Below are 15,508 nucleotides of genomic sequence, written 5' to 3'. Positions count from 1 at the left end.
CTCTCTTCACTTCCTGCTCGGCTGGCGACTAGACTCCTTTCCTGGTTGTACAGAGGGCTGATGGTGATCTGTAAGTTTTTTCCCCCTTTAATAAATAGTACCCTATTAATCATAATTCCAAAGTGCTGTGGCATCGTTTGTGACTTACGTCTACATCGATGCTTCTGATATTCGCTTATTCCAAAAAACAAAGTGCTTACGCCACCCAGGACAGCTAAAGAAACTGAGTGAATTTCAAGTCTAGAACTGTTAATGATAACAAAGCCCTTTTATAAAGCTGCTATCATGGTCCAGAAAACCCTGGGAAGCTTTGCAAACTGAGTGACATCTACTCCTAAGATTGCAACTCCAATCCCTGGTCAGGTCAGACAACTGGAGACCCAACTGAGATTAAAAGCTCAGATATCCTCCAACTCCTGATCAACTTTTCCTTAAGTCTTTTTCTTTGGTTTAAAAAAAATCACCTAAAGAAATATCAGCTAAATCTATTTGGAGTAGATATGTTCTATTTCTCTTATCATAAATCATATGATCAATTTATTAAGCAGAAAAGGCCGTATTTGAGAGATTAACCAAACAGCACAACGCTGAGGACTCTAATGGGAGGATTGAGAAAAATAATCATATCTTTGTCTTCAATAGGTCAAGGAGTTTATTTAATAAGATGCTAAAATTACCACTGTCAATCTGGTAGCCCGAGTTTCAGAATGAAGATGTACTATAAAATAGATATTTGCCACAATCAAAGCTTCAATCCTTGTGAATCTCCTTTGAGATTAATCAAATAATAATAATCCACTAAGCAAGTAAAAGAACACACGTGAGACTCTCTAAACTTGCAGTAATTAATGACATAGTAATATCACTAATGAAATAAAGAAGTCAATCAGTCAACTATACTTATTATTTAACAACCTAAAATCATCGATATTTGACATAAATTCCTAGTTTAGTTCTAATGTCTTATCTGTTCAGACTCTTGGTTTTGATATGAAGTAATGTTTATGTATTCTAAGTTTCTTAACGGAAATTTGTTGACTAAGAGTGATATTTAATTCCATGCTTTCAGTTATGACAAGCCAGAAGCCATAACAATAGCAGTTGATTAATTCCACAACTTTGTGTTTTCTAGCTTTTAAGACAGTGAAGATACTTTTTTGCTTTCCATGTAAGACAGAGAGGGCTTTTCTTCCTGAGGACATTCTATAGATCTGTATCTTTAAGCTCCACTCACCCTTATGTATTCTCTCCTAATTTTGTGTCACTGTGTGTCTGTGGTAGTTTGAATGTAGCTGGCCCTCATAGTCTCAAAGAGAGTGGTACTATTAGGAGGAGCGACTCTGCTGGAGTGTGTCTGTCCTTGTTGGAGGAAGTGTGTCACTATGGAGGTAGGCTTTGTGGTTTCCTATTCTCAGGATACCACTCAGTGTCTCAGTTGACTTCCTGTGGTCTGCATATCAAGACGTAACAAGCACCTTACCAGCCTGCATGCCATCATGCTCCCCACCATAATGATAATGGACTAAACCTCTGAAACTGTAAGTGAGCCCCCTTCCCCAATTGAATGTTTTCCTTTTATAAAAGTTGTCATGGTCATGGTGTCTCTTTGCACAAGAGAAACCCTAACTTAGACAGGGTTCAAGGACACTCCTTTTTACTGTTTCCATTGTTGATCCCTTTCTCCCAAGCCTCAGAAAAATTACTCAGTTCAGCATAATTGATGATCATCCATGAATCTAAAATGAAGATATATCTACAAATTATGTTTTATGAGCTGGAGACAGGAATGAATGGATGCTAACAGTTTAGAATAAAGGAATACTTTTCTGTATAGTATAATTCTTTTTGAAAAATACTCATGTAGCCTTGACAATCATAAGCTGCCTGAATATGCAAAGACCTCCTGGCCTTGCCAAATGGCCCTAGCTGCTCCAATGATTTTACAATAATGATTTTGAGCTAAGAAGTACTTTGGGAACTGTGCTTCTCCTACATACATAGAAAAATAGCATAATTTCTGGGCTCATCAAATAGTAGGCATGGTCAGGAATCCATCTATACTCAGAGAGTCTGTCTGTACAGGTGACTTGTTCCCTCATCCCTGCAAAGTTCCAGTTAAAATATAGAATGTGTTCAAGCTAACAAAGATGAAATAAAGCATGCATCATAAGAGAAAAGTGGCTATACATTATATGAGAATAGTAACTTGACACATTCAAAGAATATTTAGTTATGGTAGATGGGCAAATCTGTGCTTACATATATAATTACCAAGTTAATTTAGTTTGAAAATTATTAGTGGAGAAAGCAAGCAAAACTCTGATTTTGAATTTGCTTCTTTTTTCTTCAAAAGGAAAAAAATAAGTATCTTTCTGTTAAACATTTAATAGCAAATGATAGTATAATGATGGGCTTTATTAAACATTTACGATAGATAAAAAATAATTGGATTAAAATTTAAGAAGTAGCATTAAGTTGTTGGTAAATGACTTGTTTTTAAACTAATATAAATAGATTTTAGGAATTATGGCATATATGATATATACTTTATATGAGTTAATTAATAGAAATGCTTTTAAGTTATATTTTAGAGATAAAAAAAAATTTTTTAAAAAAGTTATATTTTAGAGATAAAAAAATCTTAAAATGGAAAGTAGGTGTAAAAGTCCTATTGCAATTTGCTTAATTTCTGTGGAATAAATAAAACTTTCAAATATCGATGATTTTAGGTTGTTAAATAATAAGTATAGTTGACTGATTGACTTATTTATTTCATTAGTGATATTACTATATCATTAATTACTGCAAGTTTAGAGAGTCTCACGTGTGTTCTTTTACTTGGACATAGGACAGCAGATTTTGTCATACTTAGTAATCATTTACTTTTATCCTATACTTCAAGTTAATATTCTAGTTATAAGTACACTTATAAATAAACATATACTTCTTGAGACAAAATGTCAAATTTATTTTATTTAATGCATACAAAAAAAGCAAACCAATCCCATCACAAAATGCATTAGTGTATCATCAAAACATTGTAAACAAAACTTGGGAAGCAGTACTGACACTAATACCAATACTGTCTATTTAAAGAACAAATTGTCAAAATGTCCAAAAGTTTACTGAGCAAAACAGAAATTACATTAATCTTTAAAACTACAGAAGTCTACTTTAAAAAGGAACTCTTGGTATCAGTCTTTTTAGAGTCAAATCACTCAAATCAACTAACCAATCAGAAAACACCACCAAAGAGTATCTGCCTTGCTCTTCGTCATTCAGTTCAGATGCAAGTCTAGAGCAGCGGTTCTCAACCTGTGGGCCATGATCCCTTTGAGTCTTGAAGGACTCTTTCACAGGGCTCCCCTAAGACCATCCTGCATATCAGATATTTATATCTCAAAACAATAGCAAAATTAAAGTTATGAAGTAGCAGCAAAAACAGTTTTATAGTTGGGGTCACCACAACATGAGGAACTATACAAAAAGCATTAGGAAAGTTGAGAATAACTGGTCTAGAGTAACCCTAGCACAGCGAAGTGGGAAACAGTCTGCGAGACAGGCAGATCTCCAGACGGCTGTGAGCCTGTCCAGCTAATCTCTGAGTTTCTGTCTCAAAAACAAAGGTGGGAGCCTAGGACATCTGCTATCAACCTCCAGTCTTCACACACAAGTACAGGACATACATGATGAAAATTCTTCTTCAATTTATTTGTTATGGAAAACACTATAAAAGGTTAATATTATTAAGTTTATAAGTAGTTATTCCAATTAATTTTGTCTAAAAGACTAAAGCTTAGAATCCTACTCAAGAAAGTTTTAGTAAGTCATGCATGCTTTTGAAAGCATTAATCCCCTTCATTTTTCTCTAATATATATGATTTTCAGACAGTTCTGAATTGCTCTGAAGTATTTTTCAATAAATTGAAATTGAGGTGCCTGATACCAAAAAACAGACTGGGGAATCTCTGTCAGGAAAGAAACACTTTGGGAGTATATGACTTACTTTTACAAGCCCAGGACCTAGGGACAATTTAAATACTTGTCTTAAATTTTGAACTTACTTCTGCATGGGCTCTACATAAACTTTAATAAGAAAGCCTATCCACTCTTTATCCTAAAAGAATCATCTGCATTAGAGGATATAGTCACTACTGTAAGAATCACCAGATATCACACAATTAAGTCAGCTTGATTCTATAAAAATAATTAGAGTGACAAAATTCACATTTCCTACAGAAGATAGGTTTCAGCAAATTGTTAAATAGACTTAAAGTTCAAAAGCATCAGATTATTCAAAATCCCACATGGCTTCTTTATTAATAAGGATCTTGATATTAAAATAAATCGACTAATTCTAACCACTGGCAATGGTTCTGGCTCAGGTGTGGTACAAAGAAAGTCATAACATTAGAGGCAGTTGACGTTTTTATATACTGAGACTCAAAGAGACTTACTATAGACAGGAAAGACAAAACAAACAAACAAACAAACAAAGTTCAAGCACAGGCATAACGCTAATCATATTGCCAATCAATTATCATGCTTCTCAAGCTGGTTTTGACCAGGAGCAACTATTAACAGAGAATGAGGAGAAAAGATAACATGGTTTCTCACACTGCAATCATACCCAAGAGAGCTGACCAGTACCACAGGGAGCAAGTGGAAGCCGATTAGGAGGACACGAGTACTGACAGGTAACACCAAACTGCTCTTCAAATCAAATCGCCTTCAAACTTAAGACCTTGATCATCACTCTACCACAAGGCCTTCAAAGCACAAAGCCAATACTTTTAATGAATTTTAATATACAATGTTCTTCTTAAAACTAATATACTCAATCTTCTGTTTTGGTATAATTGTCATTATAGGAGACTGCAGTACCCAGTGTCAGCAGTGAGCTCTGGAAGATTAACAAATCACAATACAAAGCAACTCCATGTGCAGATGTGTGTGGCAAGTCTGAGAAATTTGGGCCTCCATCATTCTTGAGCATAAGCAACATCAAGGTTCTCAACGATCTATCATAAGACTTCCCTGTCAGTCCTTTGCAGCCACTTAGCTTTCTCAAGAAGTACTTAACGACAGCTGGTGCATCTGCCATCATATTTTAGCCTATCCTACCAAAAAGCAGATACTTCAAGTACCAAGGAAAAGAAACTAACTAGGAAGAGGGAGGAGATATGTAAGATTCTGGAGGAAAAAGGTGGGTGGGTGGGTGGGGGAGTATGAAAAGCAGCATATAACACAGTAGGGGAAATAGAAGGGAGTTCTGAGGGTGATGGCATATGACTGCCAACGAGAGAAACAGGGAAAGTTTCAGTGGAGGCTGACGTAATGGCTGCTGTAATCAGATCATGTAGAATGAAATGGTAAATTCCCCCAACAGCTGCCTAATAGGACTGAGTCAGCCATGAGACTAAAAGGTTAATACTGTAAACATTTTAAATGGAAAGCAATAAATTAATTTCACTTCATAGATACACCATTAAATGGATTAAAACATGAGTATATTTTGTCAAATATACCATTTAACATTAATATGGACTATTTAGACTTCAAATCTAACAAGAAACTACATTAATTCTTTATTAATATACTTGGTATTGCAGAATAAAACTACATTAAAATCAGAGCATATTTATGCACATTTATTAAAAATATCTGCAGGGCACCAATAATACATGAATCCTTTTCAAAGCAGTGAGTATCTAACTAGTCTAGTAATCCTCCCAAATCCAGTACTTACATTCAAACGTCAGAATCCAGCATCCATTGAGAATCCCAAGCATACACTTCAAAGTACTTTGAGCTTCATCATCAGGAACAATGACATGAGTTACTAAAAAAAGCAGTAAGGAAAAACCAAAATAACTTCCTGGTTTTTTATAAGCAGTTAAGTCTATTTTATTAACTAACACATAAGTTTTCACCTAAGGAAATTTATATTGAATATAATGTTTCTTTTATTCCATACTTTTTTTAACTTGGCCATCAACATGAAAAATAGATCGTAAAAGTATATTAACAAATACAAGTTTTTAAACTATTTTCAAATGATTTGTGGTATCACACTGTGTTATATTTTAATAACAAACTCAAATCTGTTCTTAACAGTACTCTACCCTAAAATAAGTGTAAAGCTTAACTTTACAGCTCCTGTTAAGGATGTAGGTGAGTGGTAATGCACTTGCCTACTAGCAATGTGAACAGCTCCAAATCCCCCAAAACAAGTAAAACACACTTTACATTTCCTAGGATATTAATAGAAACAGCCTAGATTACAAGACGCAAAATATATAACCATAAGCCAATTCTTAAAACATAAATTACTGAAGTTCACTCTTTAAAGGGACTAACTTTTTAAAAAATTATTTAGAAAGAAATCAAACACCTCACCTGTACTGTCAAACTCAGCACATTTTTTAGCCTTAAGAACTGTCTCGAGTTTGCTGAGCATTTTCTGCTGCTGTGAAGAAAGTCCACTGCCTATCAGCACCAATGGCCCATTCCTTCGCTGTCCAGCAGTCACCTGGTAGTGAAAAATGGAGAGGCACCATGGTAAAAACATGTAAGGAACACAGAGAGAAGGCACAAGCCATTAGGCAGGGGATTTATTTTATGAATTGCCTTACTCCAACTAATAATCCCCAGTAGTTCCTACTGAATCAATACCCATAATTATAATACTCAATCCATTTGAATAACTATTTCCTAATTATTTTCCTCCCATCAGTGTCAGTTGGAATAGCTCTCTCCATGCAGGCAAGCTTCCTTTCCTGATGCTGAACTGGATTCCTGTAGCGTTTCATAATTTCATTCTGTCCCCAATAACCTAACACAGCCATTTAAAAATGACCAATTTCATACCCTCTTCAAAGAGTCAAACACAAACCTGCTCTATTCAGTTTAAGCTAAGATTATTTTGAAAATTCAGCTCTAATTCTGAAGAAAATGAATTCTCGATACTGAAACAAAAAGATGAACATAGGCAAGTGAACTGATGGGTGAAGAAAGTAGGTCCACAAACAGGAGGGAGTTGCTCATGCCCATAAGGAGGAAAGGCTGACTTACAGAGACTAATGATTTCAGCTTAATATCTAATTTACACTCAGCACTTAGAGGAGATAAACAGCACCAGTGAACAGCACGTGGAATGAGAAGAGACGATGCAGAGGAACAATGACATGGTGGAGCATGCAAAAGATGGAAAAAACAGAACTGCAATTACCTGTGAAGGAGAATGAATGATCTAGAGAGGAAAATGCATAACCAGCACTACTGCACTAAGGAAAAGACACCACACACAACACAAGACACTGAGTACAAATGTGCATTGGACACCTGGGCTTTCAAGGGCTCTGCAACATTTGAAGGAAACAACAGAGGCACAGGCACCATCGCAGTTCAGCAACTAGGTGAGAGGAGGCTAGTATTTAAACATTAACTCCACATACCAGAACAGTGATCGTTCATTCAGACTCCCTACATATGACAGCTAAGTTGTTGGTGAAATTTATAAACAGTTGAACTCAATTCATTCACAATAAATGAGATCTACTATGTAGTAAGTAGGTATACAAAAATATCACAGTAAGTCTTTTAAATGACAGTGCTTGGCAATTTAAGTTCAGCAAGCTAAATTTACTCTGTTAAGGTTCTGATAACAAAAGTTTGACTAGACATTGTCACATTCCCATATAAATGCCTTACTAGTTTCTGTAACAAAAGGTAGCCAAGTCAAATCCAAACAGTGTAAATACTGTATAATATGAAACTAGTTCAGCTGAGTTTTAAAACTGTACAATTACAATATTAAAAATCAATTGTCAAAATTCTTTCTCATTAAATAAATGCCATCAAAATAGCTCAGAAGAGAATACACTGCTTCTTGATTTACATGACTCCACTTTAGCTAAATTAGTTCTTTCTATAAAATAAATGAAAATCTATCATTTCTAAATATAGCATACAATACTATTTGTGCCAATCAGGGAAGTATCAAAGTAGGTCAAGCATTTCCCTGTCCAAGTCTTCTTAAATTTGTATAAAATAGAAAAACTGGTACTACTACCTTATAGTTAAGAAATGCTATCATAAAACAAACCGCTTCCAGTCACATGTTGACTTTGGATTGACATCATAGGGGCTGTGCATTTAATTCACATATAGGGATCTCAAAACCATGATGCTTTAAAAAACCCAAACATAAAACCCTCACTTTATAAAGACTTAGAGATTATGTTTCTTAGCATTAAACAAACTCAAAACTTAAATTCAACATGGTATTTTTCTTAGATAAAATTGTTATCTAAATTGTTAATAAATTTACCAAGCATCTAAGGGGGGCTTAAAGAGATGGCTTTGAGGAAAGAGGAGCTTGCAGCCAGACCTGACAACTTGAATTGGACCCCCAGGACCAAAGTGGCAGAAGGAGAGAATGATTCCTGTTGCCTCTATATGTGCATATCTAGGCACACGCACACTCACACATTAACATAAGCAAATATAATAAAATTTTTTAAAGAATCAAGAAATGACTAGAAAAGGTAAGCATGCTGCTATAAGGAGTCAAGAGCAGAAAAGTCCCTAAACGAACATGGAAAAATGCTTTTGGTTAAGATCAGAGGTTGCTTCTGAACCTCAAAGAAGGGCCACCAAGTTTACTTGAAACACAATTCTGGATGAGACACAGATGGATTAAACCGCATCAACTTATCACCTCTACCCATCTGCACATTCCCTGGAGGAGCTCATCAGTACAGCTTGCAATACAAACATTCTAGACTCTACTATCAAGCAAGTGTATCATGTTGGGACCAGTGTTCAATGCACCTGCCACTTTCAGGCTTAAAAGCTTGCTCACCATCAACACACATGTAACCAAGCACTTGGTACTTGCCACACTGTTCTCCATGCAAAAGACCTGTTGCAGTGAACCAGTCCCAGCCCTCATACAGCTTATATTCTAATAGGGAAGGGAAAAATAAAGTACAGGAAGAGTATAATGCTATTTCTCAACTGTATGCTAAATGGGGTCAAGGGGGCGAATGAGGTGAGCAGCACTGAGGGATTGCTATTTTTAATAAATGGTCCAAAACCAGGGATGTAGCTCAAGGGTGGACTGCTTACCCAGCAAATATAAGGTTCTAGGTTCAGCTCCTAGCAGTAATAAATAAGTAGCTGACAGGTACAATTGGGTCTGAACGGTGTAAGTAAGTAGGAGGGAGGAATCCTGGCTCCTCAAACCTGTTTTTGGCAGAGAAAATAGCTAAAGCTTAGGATCTGAAAGGGAATATGTTTGATCAACTACAGACCCAGCAAGACAGCCAGGTTGAACAAGTGGAGTCTGGTGACAGCTAGGGGCATCACATCCTAGACCTTAGCTCTTAACAACTGCACATACTCTACCATCTCCACTTACACAGACCTGTTTATCATCTACTAGCATTCTAGCCATATATCAGTCACCAAGAATAAAGAAGATTGGCCATGGTGTTGTACACATCTTACCCTTTGAGGCAGAAGCAGGTAGGTTGCAAGTTTCAGGCTATCCTGGGCTACATAATGAAGGCCTATCTCAAAAAACAAAAAGACATAAAGTCAATGCCAATGGAATACAGAAAGTGTATGTTTCTTAAATTTCAAAATAAAAATCCCTTTCTGAAAGTAATTACCATAATCAGACTTAAAGAATACCATAAAGGTATTTGTATTTCTGACACATTTAAAATAATCTATGATGACAGCTTAAATATACTATGCTCTGGCAGAGAGTTCTAGTATAAATGAGTAAAATAAATACTAATTTGTAAAGTATGGTGGAACTGAATGAGGGCTGACCTAAGACTTAAGAAATCTGAGGTCTAACTGGCCCATTAAAAATGTTTTAATGTCTGTTTAATGATCCTGGGCAAATCACGACCTTTCAGTTTTCCCATTTTTAAAAGAAAGAAATTAAAGAGGTCCTTTTCATTTCCCAAACTATCATTTGGAACACATTTATCAGACTGCAATCTAAAACAAAAGACAAATGTTCTCAGGGATAGCACCTAAGACCACACCAAATTCTAACGACCTCAGGCGAAGGCTGTACCTAAGCAGTGGCGTCAGTTAGTACTGCACTGCTCTTTCTGGACAACAGGGCTCTGCAAAAACAGCCGTTGTGTCATGGCAGCCTGACAAGAGCCAGCAAAGCAGCCTGGGCCGAGAGAGGAGTGTGGTAATGGTTAGAGGTGACATCCCAGGTGTAAACTACCTCTTAATGAATGCACAGAACCTACCGCCTCCACTCACACGGATTTATCATCCATGAGTTTCCTTAGCCACATATCAATGATTAAGACAATAAGAAAGTTTGGTCAGTGTTGTTGCAAATCCCTCATCATCTGAACAAATATGAAAATAGAGTGAGCTCCCTCCCGTGTCTCTCTCCTCTCCTCATCTCAATACCATCACCCATAATTTCAGACCCTGTTAATCCTGGACTTTATTACAGCAGCCTCTACTCAACCTGCATTTCTTCTGACTCCATGCTATTCTGCAGACCATCTTGTTCCATACTGAAAATGTCGCACTAAATCTGCAGTACCTATTAAGGAAGGTTAAGGCCTTTCATGGGCTGATCGCAATTTAGCGTTTCACCCTAAAACTACTTTAGCATTCCTCATTCACCTTGCACACTAACCCCAATAGTTCTTTACATTTCTGAGGGCATTTTACACCTTCCTCTGAGAAGCTGTGCTGGCTTTCCAAGCAGAACACATTCTTCCCATTCTCTACACTAAAAAAAGGCAGATTTTGTGCAGGTAGCCCCACTACAAGATCTGCTCCATCTGTATCCCTCGGTATGTCAAACAGTATGCAGTCATTCTAACCAATAAAACACTAGGAAGACCTCAGTGAAGGCTACAAGACTCCTTCAAGATAGCCACTATCACAATTAGAATTGCAGCAACAGGAACAAGGACACACAAGTAACACCAGAGCCACTAAATCAAGGATGGCAAGTAATGGCAAAAGCATGGGTTCTCAGTGCAATTACAGCTGCCAATAGGATGGTCTTTATAATAGTCAAGTGTTTCTGATTAGGGATTTTCTGTCACTTCCACAACAGCACCCATCAGCTCACTTTCCCTCCGACACTCTATCACCTTCTCAAGTTTTTCCTGACCGCTCCTTAAGTGAGGCTCCTCGAGTCCACAGTACACGTTATAGCTTTTGCACATTTCATTGCTTTTATCATGTAATACAATTTATACCAAGATTTTTTGTATTTATATCTTCCATTTGGCTATGGATTCCCAAGAAATAGGTCTTTTTTCCACTGTGTGCTTATACGTTTTATCTAATTCACAGGCTCATATAGCCAACTACTACGTAACAGTTTCAACAATAGATGCAAAATTAGCAGAGGATGAAGGATTCCCTTTCCAATACCAGCAAATGGCACCAACTAGTCTATGCCTTCAGTGACAGCAATTCTACTCATCCCCATTCATTATAGAAACCCAATGAAAAGTAATAAACATACACTGAACTTCACTACTTTCCTTCTTACAGACTTTCAAGGCTGTTCATGTCACGCTGGCATTTGCTTGCCACAATCCTAGGTGATATTTCTTTCACTCTTGCACACACTGCACAAAAAGGAGTGATTTCCTTTTGTAAATCAAAAGAGTAAATGCTCAGGACAAAATTCACTCCAGTTTCTCCTATACTCTCAATGGTTTCTATTCTCAAACTCTGTCTCCAGCAATTACTAACTCTGCAATCTCCAAATGTGCCCATTTCGTCTATTTGAGGGTCTCTATACAATGTCCTTTATGTGGTCACCTGGCTGCCTCCCCGTCATAATTCAAGTTTTAGTTCAAATTGGTTCTTAAAAAGCCCTCACTGATGCAGTGTCGTTCAGGAGTCTAGCACCTCCACCCAGCTACGCAATACAAAATCACTCTGGAAGCATTTGTGTACCCACTTCTGAAATGATTGCATTATCAATTTACATATTCACAGACCATTTTTTCTCTACCTCTTACTGGCAAGCAAATTCCTTGAAATAAGAGTTGCTTTAGTCAAATTCATTGTTGTATGAAAGCTGCAAAAACTACACATTTCTTCGTAGATGTACTCTGATTGTGTCTTTGAATCCATAATAGTCAGTACTCCAGAAGTACTCAATAATTGGTGAGTGAAAGATACCTGCTAAGTGGAAGTTTTTCTATCATGCTCCTTTCACAACAAAGTTCAATAAAAAAATAAATGTCCCAAATCTAAATCCATACTTACGCCTGAGCACTGGCTAGTAGAGAATGATTCATTCTTCTCTGGTGGCAGCAATAATGATTTTATATTTTCATCGTCTGTATAATCCACGGGCCGTACACCAAATATGTTACTGGTAAAACAAGTCAGATGTGTTTAAGTAAATAAAATACATAACTTCATTCTTAACAGATGCACTTCTAGAACTACTTGTCAACATCCTTAATACACAATTGTAACTAAAGAAACACAGTCATGAAGATCCAGTATCAAAAGCTATGGAACTCAGTGAAGAAGCAAAGAAGGAAGCCAGCTCCACCTCCACCCTCTAGAGACTCAGCCTCCTGCAGAGGACCCAACATTTCCCTAGTTCTTCCCCTCAGACCCTTTTACCCCTTTCCTTCTAGCCCACTTCCATTCTTCTGTGATGCTGCCAACCCACAGAACGATTCTCTACCAGAGACACCCCTCCCCTCCCGCCCCCGTCTGCACACTACACTGGGTAGTAGATATAAATATATATGTATAGAGAATGAAATTTTACCCTGTAGATGACCTGTCCTCATAAGCCATTTTTTTAAGATATCAAAACATCCAAGGTCTCTTGACTTTTTGAAGATGAGTATTTTTTGTAAAGACAAGAGCCCCAATCCTTATGAGGTTTTAATTACCACCTGTATGATTATCACCTCTGTGGATAAGCCGTCATTTCTCTTTTTGAAGAGTTTTTTTTTTTTAATTGAATCTTTAGTAATTTGCTCCATAGCTTTTTTCTCCTGTGGAAACAAGAGCAACGTAGCACATTTCCTGTTTCCTATTTTGAGGTCAACATATCCTTGAAATACACAGGCTAATTTAATCTAGAAATTTTTTTTTTATTATTTAATGTCTCTCTCTTGCCATTATTTTTTATTTGCATTAAGAAAATTTAAGTTTAATAAAGCATCATGTAATCTATTTGGAGGGTACTTTTTATCCCTTTTTGTTTAACTGCAGACTAGTGTGGTTCAGAGAACAGCCTGATACAAACTTCTGAATGCATGCATCTTTACAAATCACAGCATGAAATACTAGACGAGGTCTCAAAGTAGAACCCCATCATTTCATAGACTATAATAAAACAGAGCAACAGGTTCCGATGATCTATTTAGGTCACATTTGCCCTGTATCTCAATTACATTCAATAGCATGCTCAACAAGTCCATTGTAAATAATTTGTTAAAGCTACAACATTTGGTCAACCATTCCTCTTCTTTACAATTCAAGAATATTTTAGACTATATTTTAATACACCATACTGTAATATTGAGCTTTCAAAATCAAGTTATCGTTTCTAATCTCTTAAGGGTTTTAAGAATATTGCATGTATATATTCAATTAAAGCTGAAGAGGGCTGGGTATAAAGTTCAGTGGTTCAGTGCTTGTAAAACATGCACAACACTCTAGACTTGATTCCAAGCTTTGAAAGCAAATGTGAAAATACAGTGTGTTAAATGGGAAACAAAAATATTAATAAGGTACTATAACAATTTTATAAATGTAATTGAGTGCGTAGAGAACATCTTAAAGGGGCAAGAATGAACCATTAAGGGAAGAAGAAGAAAAGCGTCAGCTTTGATGAGTCACAGAAGTCACACATATAAGGACTAAGCCTCTCTGAGCCAGTGACCTTAGGGAAGGCTGTTACAATGGCATCTTGAAAAGAGAGCTAGTGGATTAAGATAAGAAATAAGTCAGAGCAATTCTCTCATGACAGCTCTTCATGACCACCAGGCTCAGTTGCTCCGTCTTCTTTCAGCAGTTCTGAGTAAACAGTCTTAAGGCTGCATTCTCAGGTTCCCCTTTATGTCCAGGTCCACACCATGGCCCTTCCTGGCAATATTCTTTCCCCAGCCAGTGTAAAAGACAAGTGCATTTGGGTTCCTGATTTACAACACTGTGACACAAGCCACTGCTTACAGCTGGAGCGAGTACTGTCAGAGCACGTCAACAGGATCTCATGCACTCTCCTGGAGACGTCCCAACCTCATGCTCTCTTATGCACACACCACCACACTGCCTCTTCATGTGCAGATGCTATGACAGTCACAAAATAGAAGCCTGATTTGAAGAATCAAGATTCTAATTCTTAAACCAACTGCAAAAATGGATAAACAAAGCCATAGTATATATATTTTTATTAATATATATGAGAAAAAACCTTAGCCAAATGAACTTAATACACACTAACTGATGACATCTGCATAGCTATTTATATGAGCTGAAGTAAAAATCCCTGATGACAACATGAAAAATGGCTAAATGAAAGCGCTTCCTAACATGCACAGCCATAGTGCTACTAAGGCAGACTTCTACATAAACACGTGGTCTGGAGCAATCAAATACTCTTGTATTCTGAAGAGTTTCTTCACAAGCTGACTAGCAGAATTTTATTATATGTAAATTACAGAATTATAAGTTACAGATACCAAAGGTTCTGGAAAGGTCCTGCGCCTCATGGAAAATGTGGCCTATGGCACTCTGTCATAATTTTGTTTTCTTCTCAACTACAGAAATACGAAAACAAATTCAGGTTTACAAGTAGAAACTTAACCACAGCAAGGAAAGATAAGGTATATTCTACTCTTATGTGGACACATACAAAATGTGTTCTTTCCAGATTTGAATGGGTTAACACGGGTTACATGTATAGTGAGAAAATTTGATTTATTTTAATTATTAGTTAATTTTATCACATTATTTATTCCCTTTATGTAAAATAGATATCTCAAGGAAATGTAAGACACTATTGAATACATCAGTCACTGACATTGTGACTGCTAATTGGAACAGTAGTAAATTAATTATTCTCCATCATCGTATGAAAGTCTTTTTAAGATTGTAACATATTAACTCAAAAAAGATATAATTTATTATTTTACTGAAAAGGTCAAGGCTATTGCTCAATGTTTCTTTTCTAATATAAACGCAACGTTCTCTATTTTCTGGTATGAAGCATAAGCCTTAACTCACATCAATATCTAGAAGAATAGGGTGTACACACCTTTTCCTTCTCCGCAAACCACTGAAAGCAAATACTAACTCAACAAATATGAAACTGACCAAGTATATACTATAGCAAAGTAATGGGGTGAAATGTAGGTAAGGAACATACATTGGCAAATGAAATGGCCTTGGGTCAAGACTGGTAATTGTCATGTGGTACATGAATGTGTAGAGACTGAGGAGGAAATAAGCAATACGG

The 15,508-nt window shown here is 36.6% G+C and overlaps 1 protein-coding gene across 1 annotated transcript in view; it reads right to left on the bottom strand.

Annotated features, from left to right (window-relative positions):
• The window catches only part of Bard1 (BRCA1 associated RING domain 1), a 75,208-nt gene that overhangs the window by 20,744 nt on the left and 38,956 nt on the right, over positions 1 to 15,508 (bottom strand). Inside the window, exons 7-9 of the mRNA XM_005361417.3 lie at positions 12,289 to 12,397; positions 6,400 to 6,532; positions 5,750 to 5,842 (exon numbers count right to left, since the gene is read on the bottom strand). Coding sequence (XP_005361474.1) covers positions 5,750 to 5,842; positions 6,400 to 6,532; positions 12,289 to 12,397 — 335 coding nt within the window. The remainder of the gene's footprint in view (positions 1 to 5,749; positions 5,843 to 6,399; positions 6,533 to 12,288; positions 12,398 to 15,508) is intronic.

The sequence above is a fragment of the Microtus ochrogaster genome, linkage group LG4 (assembly GCF_000317375.1).
Source record: "Microtus ochrogaster isolate Prairie Vole_2 linkage group LG4, MicOch1.0, whole genome shotgun sequence".
NCBI lineage: Eukaryota > Metazoa > Chordata > Mammalia > Rodentia > Cricetidae > Microtus > Microtus ochrogaster.
Note: the sequence above shows the minus strand (reverse complement) of the source record. Positions and strands in the feature narration are given on the sequence as shown.